Below are 15740 nucleotides of genomic sequence, written 5' to 3' on the forward strand. Positions count from 1 at the left end.
CACTTGACAATGGCTCATCCTCTTAAGTGCACTCCAGTTGCTCGATCCTTAAACCCTTTAATATCTTATCTGTAAAATCGATGTTTGAATCAAAGTTGGTGTCTGGACTAATAATAAGGACGATTGCGCTCTGTTGTTCTGTAACTTACTAGTTCATTCATCTTATTCAGGTTCCCGGTTTATTAGCTTTATATTTGGTTTACTGTGGTATGATTTTTTCTCTCGTTTATATTTGTTGAATTGTGTTAACCAATGGACTCCCGAAGCTTTGGTTTAGTTTCCCGATTAAGCATTTTAGGTTTGGTTTTCCTTAAGAAACCGTAAACACTGTTTATTGTGTTTTGTCTTGTTTAGGAATTAGAACGGTTGAATTTCAGATTTCGAGATTCAAATGCGATTATTGAAGGTGATGTCCAGAAAGCAAACAAATTTCGTCGGTGTAGGGTTTGGTTTGTAGAAGTTTTGTGTCAAAATGTATTTTTTTTTTTTTTTTTTTTTTACCAATTTCGAGTGACGGAGGAGGAAAATAAGATTTGGGCTTCGAAGTTCAGTGAACTAAGTGTGATTTTGGGAGAAAATGGAGTAAATTATCCCTGCAAGAAATCCATCGGTGAGTAAACTACTATGTTGATGAATCGCATTGTGTTAGTGATGATTGCATCTCTTGAGTCAATCAAGATTGATTATTTATTGAGATATGTTCGTCTTTTCTTTGCCTTTTTTTTGACTTTATATGGCTTCTCATCAAAATTACTTAAACATGTCTTTGTAACCAAATCGTTGCCAATATAACTACTTTCAGGTGCTAATGATTTTTCTCTGGAATTTCATTGACTCTTCAAACTTTGAAAATGGTTAGGGAATCCTCAAATTTGTGGGAGAAATATAATACAATCGTTGCAAAGAATCATATAGCAAGATTCTTTATTTCTCTACATATTTTGTAGTTTACACTTTACATAACCACACAGACTTACCTGGTTTAGGAAGAATATACTTCTTTTTGAGGTTTTGCTTCGCTGATTAGATTGTTTATCATGTTGTGTAGTAAACAGGTTTTCAAAGAGGAAAAAGAAGAAGGTTATGAGGAACATTACTTATACTGTGAGTCAATCTTGAATCCTTCTGTTTAGTTGCATTATTAGCTTGAGAGGTTATGAACTCTATATTTATTATTATTATCGCTTAGATCACGAGTGTCTCTTATCTGAGTTTATCTTATTTCAAAAACAAGGTTCTAGTTCTCCAATATTTCACCTTTTTTCCAAAGAAAAGCATTTTTTAAAACGGATCCCTGATTATGTTTCATACTTCTTCTTCACTTTGGAGCAACAATGGCAACACTTATCAGCGTTGACTTTCAGCACTGTTTCATGTACATAATCCTCCTATGCCTCTTCTCACTTCTCTGTTACTCTCTCTTCTTCAGGAAACCAAAGGGCACACGAGTTGGCTGTGATCTGCCTCCGAGCCCTCCGTCTCTTCCTATCATTGGTCATCTTCACCATCTCCTCTCTTCTCTAACTCACAAGTCTTTACAAAAACTCTCCTCCAAGTATGGACCTTTCCTCCATCTCCGGATCTTTAGTGTTCCCATCATCCTTGTCTCATCTGCTTCAGTGGCATATGAGATCTTTAAGGCCCACGATGTGAACGTCTCATCTCGTGGTGCTGCTGCGATCGATGAGTCCCTCTTGTTTGGATCTTCTAGCTTCATTTACGCTCCCTATGGAGATTACTGGAAGTTCATGAAGAAGATCTTCGCCACTAAGCTGCTCCGACCACAGGTGCTGGAGAATTCACGTGGTGTTCGTGCTGAAGAGTTAAAGCGGTTTTACAGGAGAATTCTCGATAAGGCGAGGAAGAATGAGAACATCGAGATCAGTAAGGAATCGGCGATGCTCATGAACAACATCTTATGCAGGATGAGCATGGGAAGGAGTTTTTCAGAGGAAAATGGTGAGGCAGAGAGAGTCAGGGGCCTGGTGGGTGAATCATATGCCTTGGTGAAGAAGATTTTCTTCGCAGCTACATTGCGCAGACTGCTTGAGAAGCTTCGGATCCCACTATTCAGGAAGGAGATAATGGGTGTGTCCGACAGATTTGATGAGCTGCTAGAGAGGATTATTGTGGAACACAAAGACAAACTTGAAAAGGAGCATCAAGTTATGGATATGATGGATGTGTTGTTGGCAGCTTATCGAGACAAAAACGCAGAGTATAAGATCACTAGGAATCATATCAAGTCGTTTTTTGTGGTAAATTTTCCTCATTTTACCGATTTCGTTTGAGTATCCATATGAAAATTACTTAAAAATGTTCCATGTCTTCGCCTGCAGGACCTTTTCGTTGGGGGCACTGATACCTCGGTCCAAACAACACAATGGACTATGGCTGAGATCATTAATAACCCTAACATTCTTCAGACACTGAGAAAAGAAATCGATTCAGTTGTAGGGAAATCAAGGTTGATTCACGAAACGGATATACCAAACCTTCCTTATTTGCAAGCAGTGGTTAAGGAAGGACTAAGATTGCATCCTCCAGGGCCCCTCTTGATAAGGACTTTTCAAGAAAGATGTGAGATGAAAGGGTTCTACATACCGGAGAAGACAACACTCGTTATCAACGCTTATGCTGTGATGAGAGATCCCGACTCTTGGGAAGATCCTGACGAGTTTAAGCCAGAGAGGTTTCTAAGTTATTCAAGATCAGGGCAAGAAGACGAGAAAGAGCAAACACTTAAGTACCTTTCTTTTGGTGGCGGAAGGAGAGGATGTCCTGGAGTAAATCTAGGTTATATATTTGTTGGAACTGCAATAGGAATGATGGTGCAGTGCTTTGACTGGAAAATCGAAGGAGATAAGGTCAACATGGAAGAGACTTATGGAGGAATGAACCTAACCATGGTTAACCCGCTTAAGTGCACTCCAGTTCCTCGAACCCAACCTTTTTCTTTTACTTCTAATCTCGAGATTCTTAGTTCCTGACACTCAGCTTGGGAACACATATGAAGTTTGTTTTCTTCTGTACTATACATATTCATCAAAGACGGTTAATTACATTTGGTGTCTTTATGATTTCCTGCCCTTTTCACAAAATTTACGTACCTTTGTTCTTTCGTTTTATATGTCGTTGATCAAATTCTCTAGGTTGATTGTTTCCCTATCCGAATCCATTTCGTCCCTAGAGCTGCTTGGTTCTAGTATCTGCTTTGTATTGTTTTCAGGCTAAAGTTAGTGTCAACAAAAGCTGGATTCCTCTGACGAGCTTGGTCGCTGCAAAAACGTTTTCAGGTGGCGTAGCTACTGAATTAGTGAATTCTCTCAGCCTTGCAAGCTCACAAGCCCCAAGCCAAGTATCCTTCAAATTCTTTATTCATTCATAATCTCACATGGTAAATTTCTATGTTCTTGTCAGTAGTTCAGACTTGTCTTTCTTTGACAGCTGTTCTCTTGGACCTTTTTTCTCTATTTTTAGGATCCGAAGAAAGTGATTGAAATCTATGTCCCACTTACTGTACTTGCAAACCATGTTATCTTTGCTTATACATGTCTTAGTATATTTGACGTGTCGCAAGATCTGAGTATATTAACAAAAACATTTCAATTATTAATAGGTAATCAAAGCATAACCATACATTAGATTTCCCTTATTGATAAGAGAGTATTATATGTGTCATTTGCCTCTTTTTCATTTGAGCATCACTGGCAGCAATGACCACCACTGAGTTTCAAAGCTGCTTCATCTTCCTCCTCTTATGTCTCTTCTCACTCGTCTGTTACTCTCTCTTTTTCAGGAAACCAAGCTCAAGACGGGACGCCCATGGCTGTGATCTGCCTCCGAGCCCTCCTTCTTTGCCAGTCATCGGCCATCTTCACCTTATCCTCTCTTCCCTTGTCCACAAGTCTTTTCAAAAGATCTCCTCCAACTACGGACCTCTCCTCCATCTCCGCATCTTCAACGTTCCCATAGTCCTCGTCTCCTCTGCGTCAGTGGCCTACGATATCTTCAGGGTGCATGACTTGAACGTCTCTTCTCGCGGCTCCCCTCCGTTTGAGGAGTCACTGTTGTTCGGATCTACCGGCTTCATTAGTGCTCCCTATGGAGATTATTTCAAGTTCATGAAGAAACACCTGGTCACAAAGCTCCTTGGACCACAGGCACTCGAGCGCTCACGCCTCATCCGGACAAATGAACTAGAACGGTTTTACATAAACCTGCTTGATAAGGCGACGAAGAAGGAGAGCGTTGAAATTGGTAAGGAAGCGATGAAGCTCAGTAACAACAGCATCTGCAAGATGATCATGGGGAGGAGTTGTTTAGAGGAAAAGGGTGAGGCAGAGAGAGTCAGGGGTTTGATTATCGAGTCGTTTTACTTGACGAAGAAATTTTTCTTGGCATTCACTTTGCGCGGGCTGCTCGAGAAGCTTGGAATCTCGCTGTTCAAAAAAGAAATAATGGGAGTTTCCCGCAGATTTGATGATTTGCTCGAAAGGTATCTTAGGGAACATGAAGAGAAACCAGATAATGAGCATCAAGATACGGACATGATTGATGCACTATTGGCAGCTTATCGAGACGAAAAGGCCGAGTATAAGATCACTAGGAACCAGATCAAGGCGTTTTTAGTGGTAAATGTTTCCATCATCAGTTTTGATTTATTATGATAAACCATACTTAAACACCATTGATCTTCCTTGACTAAGATAAGTTTTACAAATGCAGGATATTTTCATTGCGGGCACTGACATCTCGGCGCTAACAACGCAGGGAACAATGGCTGAGATCATTAACAACCCTAACATATTTGTGAGAATTAGAGAAGAAATCGATTCTGTTGTAGGGAAATCAAGGCTGATTCAAGAAACGGATCTACCAAAGCTCCCTTACTTGCAAGCGGTAGTCAAAGAAGGGCTTAGATTGCACCCGCCTACGCCTCTCATGGTAAGGGAGTTCCAAGAAGGGTGTAAGGTCAAAGGTTTCTACATACCAGCGAGCACAACCCTTGTTGTTAATGGTTATGCTGTGATGAGAGATCCAAATGTCTGGGAAGACCCTGAGGAGTTCAAGCCGGAGAGGTTTTTAGCTTCTTCAAGATTAATGCAAGAGGACGAGATAAGAGAGCAAGCCCTCAAGTACATCGCTTTCGGTAGTGGAAGGAGAGGCTGCCCAGGAGCAAATGTAGCTTATATCTTTGTAGGAACCGCGATTGGAATGATGGTGCAATGCTTTGACTGGAGAATCAATGGAGAAAAGGTTGACATGAAAGAGGCCATTGGAGGACTGAACCTGACCTTGGCTCATCCCCTTAAGTGCACTCCTGTTGCTCGATTCCCAAAACCTTTTTAAGTTCAAATTATTAAAACCGATGTTCCATGTTTGATGTTGGTGACTGGACTAGTGTTGTAAGATGGTTGAAGTAAAATAATAAGGAAGCTTGCTTTCTGTTGTTCTGTAACTACTGGTTTATTCATTCTCTATTCAGGTTTCCAGGCTTATCAGCTTATGTTTGGTTTCTTTTATCACCCGGATTGCTGTATGAACCAAAGCTACGTTGTTTTGTTTTTCATTTTTGTTTTCAAAATGAAATGGCATTAGAGCAAACAACCAAATCCTAGAATTGTTGAATTTTAAGCCCATCTCTTTCCAGATTTCCATCTCAAGAAGGGAAGGGACTAATAAGTAACCAATTTTAACACTACTTCTTTCTTAGTTTTTCCTTCATTTTCAGATTTACTTATCAACTAAAAGGAACAACTTCTTGCGACTTGCGAGAAAACCATTCAAAAAGACTGTCATTGCGTCATCAATCTCGAACTTGTCTATTCCTCACAACACACAATGAGTCATCTTTTTGTCACCTTCGACTATTTAATTATCAGTTTGATCACCAGTGTCAAACTTATTGATCTGAGCGTATATTATTGAGATCTCTATATTATTATTAATAAACAAAGTTCTAGTTGTCCACTATCTCAAATTCTTCAAAAGAGAAGCATTTTATAAAGCAATAAAACAAAGCATGGTGATGGTAGTTATACTTTCTATTAATGGACTGTTGATTATGTTTCATCTGCCTCTTCACTTAAAGAAACAATGGTAGTCATACTTCACATACGTTATACAGTATACTCTGAGATGTGTTAATACTCTGTTTTATCTTACCTTTTACACTTTGAGCAACAATTGCAGCAATGTTGACCGTTGACTCTCAACACTGTTTCAGTTTCATACTCCTCTGCTTCTTCTCACTCCTCTGTTACTCTCTCTTGTTCAAGAAACTAAAGGACTCACATGTTGGCCGTGATTTGCTTCAGAGCCCTCCATCTCTTCCGATCATAGGCCATCTTCATCATCTCCTCTCTTCTCTAGCACACAAATCTTTGCAGCAACTCTCATCCAAGTATGGACCTCTCCTACATCTCAGCATCTTCAACTTCCCTGTAGTCCTCGTCTCCTCGGCCTCTGTGGCTTACGAGATCTTCAAGGCTCATGACTTGAACATCTCGTCTCGCGACAATCCTCCAATCAATGAGTCCCTCTTGGTCGGTTCTTCTGTGTTCGTCGGCGCCCCCTATGGAGATTATTGGAAGTTCATGAAGAAGCTCTTGGTTACAAAGCTGCTGGGACCACAGGCACTCGAGCGGTCAAGAAGCATCCGTGCAGATGAGCTAGAGCGGTTTTACAGAAGCTTGCTCGATAAGGCGATGAAGAAGGAGAGTGTTGAGATTGGTAAGGAAGCAACGAAGCTAAGTATCAACAGCATATGCAGGATGAGCATGGGGAGGAGTTTTTCAGAAGAGAGTGGTGAGGCTGAGAGAGTTAGAGGTTTGGTTACCGAGTTAGATGGCTTGACGAAGAAGGTTTTGTTGGTAAACATATTGCGCTGGCCGCTTGAGAAGCTCAGAATCTCTCTGTTCAAAAAAGAGATAATGTATGTTTCGAACAGCTTTGATGAGCTGCTGGAGAGGATTATTGTGGAACGTGAAAAGAAACCGAATGAACATCAGGGTACATACTTGATGGACGTGTTGTTGGAAGCTTATGAAGACGAAAAAGCAGAGCATAAGATCACTAGGAACCATATCAAGTCGTTGTTCGTGGTAATCAAAATTTCTTCTCATTAAGTGTGGATTCATTAAGAATGGGGAAAAACAAAGTCTGACTAAGAAACGTTTGAAACTTGCAGGAGCTTTTACTTGGAGGCACTGATACCTCGGCGCAAACAATACAGTGGACAATGGCCGAGCTCATCAACAACCGTAACGTTCTTAAGAGATTGAGAGAAGAAATTGATTCGGTTGTAGGAGAAACAAGGTTGATTCAAGAAAAGGATCTACCAAAGCTACCTTATTTACAATCTGTAGTCAAAGAAGGGCTAAGATTGCACCCGCCATTGCCTCTCATGGTAAGGACGTTCCAAAGAAGTTGTGAGATGAAAGGGTTCTACATAGCGGAAAAGACAACACTTGTAGTTAATGCTTATGCTGTGATGAGAGATCCTACTACTTGGGAAGATCCTGATGAGTTTAAGCCAGAGAGGTTTCTAAGGCAAGAGGAGGAGAGAAGAGCACTGAAGCACATTGCTTTTGGAAGTGGAAGGAGAGGCTGTCCAGGATCAAACCTAGCTACTATTTTCATAGGAACTGCAATTGGAACAATGGTGCAGTGTTTTGACTTGAGCATCAAAGGAGACAAGGTCAAAATGGATGAGGTTGGAGGACTCAACTTGACCATGGCTCATCCCCTTGAGTGCATTCTTGTTCCTCGAACCCAACCTTTCATTTCTAACCAGCAGATTCCAAGTTTGTAATTTCCATGAATCCTAATTATTGTTTTTATTATTGTAATTCCAACCTTTCATGACCAAACGGTTCAAGTTTGGTTTTTATTTTATTTTCACGGTTTACAATACGAAACCGTAATTATTGTGGTCTACTGTTGGATTTGTCCTGAAATAAGAAAAAGTTAAAAGTGTCCTTGTCTTGTCGTCTCTTTCTCTCTTCAGTGTGAATCTTTTTTTGTGAGAAAATTGTTCTTGTATCCTCTGAGAGCAAAGAAACCCACCAGTTTCTCGTTTGCTTTCTTCCGGTAAAGTCGTTGATCGATTCATTATCGTTAATTCTTTTTTCTTCCGTTGGCCATCCTTGAAATTGGTAAATTTTCAGGTTTTATTGGTTCAATTCCGTATCGTTTCTTATGTCTGCTTTAATGTAGGCTGTTCTTCGTCAATGGGTTATCAGAAACTGCGAATTGAACTAGAAAGTTTTGGTCTTTTGTAAATTATTAGGAGCTTGTCAATTAGGGGCATATTAGTTTTCTCATGGATTTGCTTATTGATAGCTTCTGAAAGAGTATGATGTCTTCTTGGGATGCTGATTTCTCCATGAGTTATTGTTAAAGAAGTTATTTTATGCAATGTTACTCTCCATGAATTTCCCAATATTAGACCACTTGATAAAAGTTTGTTATCTTTCTTAGGCTTAAGCAGTATGGATCACATTTTCAATAAAACTTGTGATCCTCTTCTTCGAATGCACTTTCAGTCGTGATATTTGCAGCTTCTTAGCTCTCTGCCTGATTTCTTTGGACGAGTGTCTCCTTCTATAATCATGATAATTCTTTTATCTGCTACTGCTTTGAAAGCAGCTTAGGACTCTGGTCGAGATATAATCACAAGTGTCCAACGATAGTCAATTTATAGTTAAAATAAGACTTGATTCCCTTCTTTTTACGTTCTTCGAGAAGATATATTATATTTTAAGTAAAAAACTAAACAATATTATAGATCATACATCATGATCATATTCGCAGATTCTTGAGACAATAATACTCTGGTTTCATTTACCTTCCCACTTTGAGTAACAATGGCAGCAATCATCGGTGACTGCTTCATATTTATCCTCTTATGCCTCTTCTCACTCCTTTTCTACTATCTCATCTTCAGGAAACCTAAGAACTCACGGCTTGTCGCTTATGGCTGTGATCTGCCTCCGAGCCCTCCATCTCTTCCGATTATAGGCCATGTTCACCTTCTCCTCTCTTCCCTAGCTCATAAATCTTTACAGAAACTCTCATCCAAGTATGGACCTCTTCTCTATCTCCGCGTCTTCAACTTCCCTGTAGTCCTCGTCTCCTCGGCGTCTGTGGCCTACGAGATCTTTAAGGCTCATGACTTGAACATCTCATCTCGTGACAACCCTTCAATCGATGATTCCCTCTTGATTGGATCTTCTGTCTTTGGTAGTGCTCCTTATGGAGATTACTTTAAGTTCATGAAGAAGCTCCTGGTTACTAAGCTGCTTGGACCACAGGCACTTGAGCGGTCAAGAGGCATCCGTGCAGATGAGCTTGAGCGGTTTCACTCAAGCCTGCTTGATAAGGCGGTAAAGAAGGAGATCGTTGAGATTGGGAAGGAAGCAACGAAGCTTAGTAATAACAGCCTCTGGAGGATGAGCATTGGGAGAAGTTTTTCAGAGAAGAATGGTGAGGCTGAGAGAGTCAGGGGACTGGTTACTGAGTTAGATGGCTTGACAAAGAAGGTCTTGTTTGCAACTTTGCTGCACAGGCCCCTTGAGAAGCTTGGAATCTCTCTGTTCAAAAAGGAGATCATGTGTGTTTCTGACAGCTTCGATGAGGTCCTTGAGAGGGTTCTTGTGGAACATGAACAGAAACTGGACGATCATCAAGATAGGGACATGATGGACGTGTTGTTGGCAGCTTATGGAGATGAAAACGCAGAGCATAAAATCAGCAGGAACCACATCAAAGCATTTTTCGTGGTAAATGTTCCTCTCATTAAGCTGAATTTATTTGAGGATCAAAAGTGCTCTTACTAAGAAACGTTTTGTAACTGCAGGAGCTTTTCTTTGCGGGTACTGATACCTCGGCGCAATCAATACAGTGGACAATGGCAGAGATCATTAACAACCCCAACATTCTTAAAAGATTGAGAGAAGAAATCGATTCTGTGGTAGGGAAAACAAGGTTGATTCAAGAAACTGATCTACCAAAGCTCCCCTATTTGCAAGCTGTGGTTAAGGAAGGACTTAGATTGCACCCGCCATTGCCTCTCTTTGTAAGGACGTTCCAAGAAGGGTGTAAGATTGGAGGTTTCTATGTACCAGAAAAGACAACACTTATTGGTAATGCTTATGTTATGATGAGAGATCCGAGTGTCTGGGAAGACCCTGAGGAGTTTAAACCTGAGAGGTTTCTATCTTCTTCAAGATCAACGCAAGAAGAGGAAAGAAGAGAGCAAGCACTTAAGTACATTCCTTTCGGTAGTGGACGGAGAGGCTGTCCTGGATCAAGTCTGGGTTATATCTTTGTTGGCACCGCAGTTGGAATGATGGTGCAATGCTTTGACTGGAGTATCAAAGGAGACAAGGTCCAAATGGATGAGGCTGGAGGACTAAACTTGAGTATGGCTCATTCCCTGAAGTGCACTCCTGTTCCTCGAAACCGGCCTTTACTTGCTGATCAGTAGATGCCAAGTTTGTAATTTTCAGATGTCACTGAACTCGCAAACATAGAAAAGTGCTGAATTCAGATGTTTACTACTGGTATGTTTTAATTCCGTTTACTGTATGAATATAAATAAAATAGAAAATTGTCCCACTATTTCTGGCCTGTTTCTCTTTACAGTTCCCTGAGTCCTTTTACCGTAGGATTGGTATCAAATCAAAGAAATAATCAGCTCTCAAATTTGATCTTTGGCTATTATCGTTGATTGGTTCATATAATCTGATTTCATCTTCCGTTTCCTTCTTCTGGTTGGTTCAGTTTTCTGTTTTCTTTCACTCTTAAGCTCATCTTGAAATTGGTGAGTGTTTGATGTTTTTCTAATCTGATTCAATTTGGTGACATAGAGCTATTCAGTTCTATAGTCTTTCCTGATTCAAACGTCCCCGGGGGAGTTATATCTTTTAGCAAAAAAAATATCTGTGTAGAACGTGCTTTGATCATTGTGTGTTACATGTACAAATCATCAATTATAGAGGAGAATATACTCTGTTTGTCCCAGCTCTTAACATTGCGCAACAATGATCATCGTTGACTCTCAAAACGACTTCACCTTTTGTACCCTATGCGTTTTCACTCCCCTGTTGCTCCTTCTTCAAGAAGTCAAAGGATCAAGTGACTAAAGCACTGTAAGTTCTCAGAAAATGTGTCTCTTCTTTATGTGTGTATTAGACTAGAAAATGATTCGTCTATGGTAGTTATTGAGTCTTTATATGCATTAGACTAGTTTTTGTAATAATAAGAGCTTGTTTAAATTGGTGTTTTTTTTTGTTTTTTTTTTTGGTAAGAAGCTTGTTTTGATTGTTGATTAGGTGAAGATTTGCTAACTTACAAGTTGTATCAGTAATAATAATATATATCGACTTGTTTAACAATTGATTCATCTTTGTATTCTCAGGTGGCAGATTCTTTGTGTCTTGCTATTTATGTATACCTTTCTATATTATTATTTAAGTCATAAGCTCTTATGATGCATGTGAAACCTTAGTTGTCACTTTGGAATTGGGGGTGCAGACAAGACTTGTTTTTAAAGTTAATAAGTAGATGATAACGAGTCTCGCAGAACTTGTGATTGTTTAATAATAAGTAGAAGTATAGAAAATCAGATACCTTCCATTATTCCAGATAGTAAACAAATTCTTTCACTTTGAGCAACAATGGAGGCAGTGATCAGCTTTGACTTTCAGAACTGCTTCATCTTCATCCTCATATTTCTCTTAACGTTCCTATGCTTCTTTTTCTTCTTCAAGAAACCAAAGGATTCACGAGTTAACTTCGATTTGCCTCCGAGCCCTCCTTCTCTACCAATCATTGGTCATGTTCACCTTCTCCTCTCTACTCTAACCCACAAGTCATTACAGAAACTCTCCTCCAGGTATGGACCTCTCCTCTATCTCCGGATTTTTAATGTCCCCATCATCCTCGTTTCCTCGGCCTCAGTGGCCTACGAGATCTTCAGGACACAAGACGTGAACATCTCCTCTCGCGGTGTCACCGCGGTTGATGAGTCCCTCGTGTTTGGATCTTCCAGTTTCGTCACTGCTCCTTACGGAGATTACTGGAAGTTCATGAAGAAGCTTACTGTCATGAAGCTTCTCGGACCGCAGGCACAAGAGCAGTCACGAGACATCCGTGCAGATGACATAAAGCGGTTTTGCAGGAATCTGCTCGATAAAGCAAGGAAGAAGGAGAGCGTTGAGATTGGTAAAGAAGCAATGAATCTCATGAACAACATTTTGTGCAAGATGAGCATGGGAAGGAGTTTTTCAGAGGAGAATGGTGAGACAGAGAAACTAAGGGGATTAGTTACCGAGTCGATTGGCTTGATGAAAAAGATGTTCTTGGCAGTTTTGTTGCGCAGACAGCTTCAGAAACTTGGAATCTCACTATTCAAGAAGGATATCATGGGCGTTTCCAACAAATTTGATGTGCTGCTAGAGAAAGTTCTTGTGGAACATAGAGAGAAACCGGAGAAGGATCAAGGTACGGTTATGTTGGACGTGTTGTTGGCAGCTTATGGAGACGAAAATGCAGAGTACAAGATCACTAAGAATCACATCAAGGCTTTTTTCGTGGTAAATGTTCCTCTCATATTATGTGAATTTTTGTCGAGAAATGATATAGAGTTGTATGACATATAATTGTTTGTTCAATCATAGGACCTTTTCATTGGAGCCACTGATACCTCTGTGCAAACAATACAGTGGACAATGGCCGAGATCATGAACAATACTCACATTCTTGAGAGAATGAGAGAAGAAATTGATTCTGTCGTAGGGAAATCAAGGTTGATTCAAGAAACGGATTTACCGAACCTCCCTTACTTGCACGCTGTCATTAAGGAAGCACTAAGACTGCACCCACCGGGGCCTCTCTTGCCAAGGGAATTTCAACAAGGGTGTAAGATCGGAGGGTTCTACATACCGGAGAAGACAACACTTTTGATTAATGCCTATGTTGTGATGAGAGATCCGAATGTCTGGGAAGACCCTGAGGAGTTTAAACCAGAGAGATTTCTAGCTTCTTCAAGGTCAGGGCAAGAGGACGAGAGAAGAGAGCAAGCTCTTAAGTTTCTTCCTTTCGGCAGTGGAAGGAGAGGATGTCCTGGATCAAATCTAGCTTATATGATTGTAGGAAGTGCAATAGGAATGATGGTGCAGTGCTTTGACTGGAGAATCGAAGGAGAGAAGGTCAACATGAAAGAGGCTGTTAAAGGGACCATCCTTACCATGGCTCATCCTCTTAAGTTAACTCCTGTCACTCGACAACCACCCTTGACTTGGATATGACACTGAATTTGCAGACAATAAAAATAGATTTCTCTCTATTTTTTGTTTATGGGTTTCCCGGTATTAGTCTGGTTTGGCATTTGTAGAGGAGGATGTTGGGGCAATGATGTTGATCTTGTTTCTCGAACAGACCCTCTGTCGTTTTTACATTTAAATGGTTAAATTATTTTGTAATTCAGACTTGAGTGCACTTCCCAATAGACTTGCTAATTGAGCGTTTCTATCTTGTGTCACATATGTCATATGTCAGAGACTTTAAAACATTACATCTGTTGTTGTAAAATCTGTTTTTTTTTATCTTCACATGCACATTTCTTAGTTACAAGACTCATTAAGATCCACGTGTGGAACCTTAGGTGTCGGTACGTGGGGAATTTTTTGATTTTTGAAGATTCTTTTTCACTTACTGAATGATTATTATGATCACGAATGTCAAGGAACAGTTTTGACCCGAAACGTTTCTTGTTGAAAAAATAGTTATATACTTTCTTCTTTCCATTTTTTCATAGATTATTGATAAGAGGATACTCTGTTTCATCTGCCTCATTAGTTTGAGCAACAATGGCAGCAATGTTGACTGTTGAGTTTCAAAACTGCTTGATCTTTATCCTCCTCTGCATCCTTTTACTCCTATGTTACCCTCTCTTTTTCAAGAAACCAAAGGTCTCACAAGATGGATTTGGTTTGCCTCCAAGCCCTCTATCTCTGCCAATCATTGGTCATCTTCACCTGCTTTTCTCTAATCTAACTCACAAGTCCTTACAGAAACTCTCCTCCAAGTATGGACCTCTCCTCTATCTCCGCATCTTCAATGTCCCGATAATCTTTGTTTCCTCGGCCTCAGTGGCATATGAGATCTTCAGGGGACATGATGTGAACATCTCTTTTCGAGGGAACCCTCCTATCGAGGAGTCCCTTTTGGTCGGATCTTTTGGATTTTTCACCGCTCCTTATGGAGACTATTGGAAATTCATGAAGAAGGTCATGGTCACGAAACTGCTCGGACCGCAGGCACTACAAAGGTCTCGAGGCATCCGTGCAGATGCGCTAGAACGGTTTTACATGAACCTGCTTGATAAGGCGATGAAGAAGGAAAGTGTTGAGATTGGTAAGGAAACAATGAAGCTCATTTACGACAGCATCTGCAAGATGATTATGGGGAGGAATTTTTCTGAGGAGAATGGTGAGGCGGAGAGAGTCAGAGGCTTGGTGACCGAATCGACTGCCTTGACGAAGAAGATTTTTATGGCAAACGTGTTGCACAAGCCCCTTAAGAAGCTCGGAATCTCATTGTTCAAAAAGGAGATAATGGATGTTTCCAACAGTTTCGATGAACTGCTAGAAAGATTTCTTGTGGAACACGAAGAGAAACTTAACGAAGATCAAGATATGGACATGATGGGCGTGTTGTTGGCAGCTTGCCGAGACAAAAATGCAGAGTGTAAAATCACTAGGAACCACATTAAGTCGTTGTTCGTGGTAATTGTGTCTTTTAGTAGGCAGATTCGTCCATAATCCAAAATATATTGTCCTGTCTAAGAAACTTTTTCCAACTGCAGGATCTTGTTGTTGCAGGCACCGACACTTCGAGACATGCAACACAGTGGACAATGGCAGAGATAATTAACAAGCCTAAGGTTCTTGAAAAGGTAAGAGAAGAAATTTATTCAGTTGTAGGAAGAACAAGGTTGGTTCAAGAAACAGATTTACCGAGCCTACCTTATTTGCAAGCTACTGTCAAGGAAGGACTGAGATTGCACCCTCCCGGGCCTCTCTTTGCAAGGACAGCCCGAGAAGGGTTTAGTGTCGGAGGATTTTATGTACCAGAGAACACACCACTTGTTGTTAATGCTTATGCTATGATGAGAGATCCTGGTTCTTGGGAAGATCCCAATGAGTTTAAGCCAGAGAGGTTTCTAGGTTCAGGAAAAGAAGACGAGAGAGAGCACGGACTTAAGTACATTCCTTTTGGTAGCGGAAGGAGAGGCTGTCCTGGAATAAATCTAGCTTACATTCTTGTTGGAACCGCGATTGGAGTGATGGTACAGTGCTTTGACTGGAAAATCAAAGGAAATAAGGTTAACATGGAAGAAGCTCGTGGATCACTGGTATTAACCATGGCTCATCCACTTAAGTGCATTCCGGTTGCTCGAACCCAGATTCCCAGTTGCTAACACTAAGCTCGGGAAACGTAAACCAAGTAGTTTGCTTTCTTCTGTTAGTCATGTTTATCGTATCTTTTAATCTGCAGAGTCCGATTTGGTGACTTATTGTTATCTGGAAGATGGGAATTTGCTTTCCTATGATGTGTTCAACTTCATTTGTTATGTTTGAAAGTCTCACACTTTCAAATAAAATAGCAGTAGAAAATGACATGACACGATTTGGGACTAATCAATAAAAGTCTCCTAATTGTATCATTTA

General features: G+C 40.4%; 6 protein-coding genes across 11 annotated transcripts; all 6 read left to right on the top strand.

Moving 5' to 3' along the window:
- Positions 1-498: 498 nt before the first annotated feature.
- CYP705A18 (cytochrome P450, family 705, subfamily A, polypeptide 18) lies at positions 499-3354 on the top strand. 2 transcript variants are annotated; one of them, NM_112900.3, is made up of 4 exons: positions 499-610; positions 1049-1104; positions 1430-2258; positions 2340-3354. In NM_112900.3, exons 3-4 carry the CDS (start codon positions 1749-1751, stop codon positions 2988-2990), a joined length of 1161 nt encoding a protein of 386 aa, NP_188644.2. In that variant the 5' UTR covers positions 499-610; positions 1049-1104; positions 1430-1748; the 3' UTR covers positions 2991-3354. The 2 variants fall into 2 exon arrangements, with proteins under 2 accessions (NP_188644.2, NP_001327402.1); NM_001338453.1 differs by lacking the exons at positions 499-610; positions 1049-1104 and having other exon boundaries at positions 1151-2258; positions 2340-3105.
- A 174-nt stretch (positions 3355-3528) lies between these two features.
- Positions 3529-5604, top strand: CYP705A19 (cytochrome P450, family 705, subfamily A, polypeptide 19). Its single transcript, NM_112901.3, has 2 exons — positions 3529-4634; positions 4729-5604. Exons 1-2 carry the CDS (start codon positions 3717-3719, stop codon positions 5350-5352), a joined length of 1542 nt encoding a protein of 513 aa, NP_188645.1. The 5' UTR covers positions 3529-3716; the 3' UTR covers positions 5353-5604.
- A 361-nt stretch (positions 5605-5965) lies between these two features.
- CYP705A20 (cytochrome P450, family 705, subfamily A, polypeptide 20) lies at positions 5966-8002 on the top strand. Its single transcript, NM_112902.3, has 2 exons — positions 5966-7106; positions 7193-8002. The coding sequence occupies exons 1-2, from the start codon at positions 6198-6200 to the stop codon at positions 7814-7816; spliced, it is 1533 nt and encodes a 510-aa protein (NP_188646.1). The 5' UTR covers positions 5966-6197; the 3' UTR covers positions 7817-8002.
- On the top strand, positions 7996-10685 carry CYP705A21 (cytochrome P450, family 705, subfamily A, polypeptide 21). 4 transcript variants are annotated; one of them, NM_112903.3, is made up of 3 exons: positions 7996-8159; positions 8951-9785; positions 9863-10685. In NM_112903.3, exons 2-3 carry the CDS (start codon positions 9279-9281, stop codon positions 10490-10492), a joined length of 1137 nt encoding a protein of 378 aa, NP_188647.2. In that variant the 5' UTR covers positions 7996-8159; positions 8951-9278; the 3' UTR covers positions 10493-10685. The 4 variants fall into 4 exon arrangements, with proteins under 4 accessions (NP_188647.2, NP_001030730.1, NP_001326034.1 ...); NM_001035653.2 differs by having other exon boundaries at positions 8014-8094; positions 9863-10631; NM_001338455.1 differs by lacking the exon at positions 7996-8159 and having other exon boundaries at positions 8836-9785; positions 9863-10626.
- An 825-nt stretch (positions 10686-11510) lies between these two features.
- On the top strand, positions 11511-13619 carry CYP705A22 (cytochrome P450, family 705, subfamily A, polypeptide 22). 2 transcript variants are annotated; one of them, NM_001084724.2, is made up of 3 exons: positions 11632-11902; positions 11987-12602; positions 12687-13619. In NM_001084724.2, exons 1-3 carry the CDS (start codon positions 11685-11687, stop codon positions 13314-13316), a joined length of 1464 nt encoding a protein of 487 aa, NP_001078193.1. In that variant the 5' UTR covers positions 11632-11684; the 3' UTR covers positions 13317-13619. The 2 variants fall into 2 exon arrangements, with proteins under 2 accessions (NP_188648.1, NP_001078193.1); NM_112904.3 differs by having other exon boundaries at positions 11511-12602; positions 12687-13539.
- Positions 13620-13847: 228 nt separating this feature from the next.
- Positions 13848-15600, top strand: CYP705A23 (cytochrome P450, family 705, subfamily A, polypeptide 23). Its single transcript, NM_112905.2, has 2 exons — positions 13848-14795; positions 14876-15600. The coding sequence occupies exons 1-2, from the start codon at positions 13878-13880 to the stop codon at positions 15488-15490; spliced, it is 1533 nt and encodes a 510-aa protein (NP_188649.1). The 5' UTR covers positions 13848-13877; the 3' UTR covers positions 15491-15600.
- Positions 15601-15740: the final 140 nt, after the last annotated feature.

This window comes from Arabidopsis thaliana, chromosome 3 (genome assembly GCF_000001735.4).
Source record: "Arabidopsis thaliana chromosome 3, partial sequence".
Lineage (NCBI taxonomy): Eukaryota > Viridiplantae > Streptophyta > Magnoliopsida > Brassicales > Brassicaceae > Arabidopsis > Arabidopsis thaliana.

Coding starts and splice junctions, on each gene's coding strand:
- CYP705A18 (NM_001338453.1), top strand. CDS start 1,335: ATGGCAACACTTATCAGCGTTGACTTTCAGCACTGTTTCATGTACATA. Junction 2,259..2,339: donor ATATCAAGTCGTTTTTTGTG/GTAAATTTTCCT, acceptor CTTCGCCTGCAG/GACCTTTTCGTTGGGGGCAC.
- CYP705A19 (NM_112901.3), top strand. CDS start 3,717: ATGACCACCACTGAGTTTCAAAGCTGCTTCATCTTCCTCCTCTTATGT. Junction 4,635..4,728: donor AGATCAAGGCGTTTTTAGTG/GTAAATGTTTCC, acceptor TTACAAATGCAG/GATATTTTCATTGCGGGCAC.
- CYP705A20 (NM_112902.3), top strand. CDS start 6,198: ATGTTGACCGTTGACTCTCAACACTGTTTCAGTTTCATACTCCTCTGC. Junction 7,107..7,192: donor ATATCAAGTCGTTGTTCGTG/GTAATCAAAATT, acceptor TGAAACTTGCAG/GAGCTTTTACTTGGAGGCAC.
- CYP705A21 (NM_001338455.1), top strand. CDS start 8,871: ATGGCAGCAATCATCGGTGACTGCTTCATATTTATCCTCTTATGCCTC. Junction 9,786..9,862: donor ACATCAAAGCATTTTTCGTG/GTAAATGTTCCT, acceptor TTGTAACTGCAG/GAGCTTTTCTTTGCGGGTAC.
- CYP705A22 (NM_112904.3), top strand. CDS start 11,685: ATGGAGGCAGTGATCAGCTTTGACTTTCAGAACTGCTTCATCTTCATC. Junction 12,603..12,686: donor ACATCAAGGCTTTTTTCGTG/GTAAATGTTCCT, acceptor GTTCAATCATAG/GACCTTTTCATTGGAGCCAC.
- CYP705A23 (NM_112905.2), top strand. CDS start 13,878: ATGGCAGCAATGTTGACTGTTGAGTTTCAAAACTGCTTGATCTTTATC. Junction 14,796..14,875: donor ACATTAAGTCGTTGTTCGTG/GTAATTGTGTCT, acceptor TTCCAACTGCAG/GATCTTGTTGTTGCAGGCAC.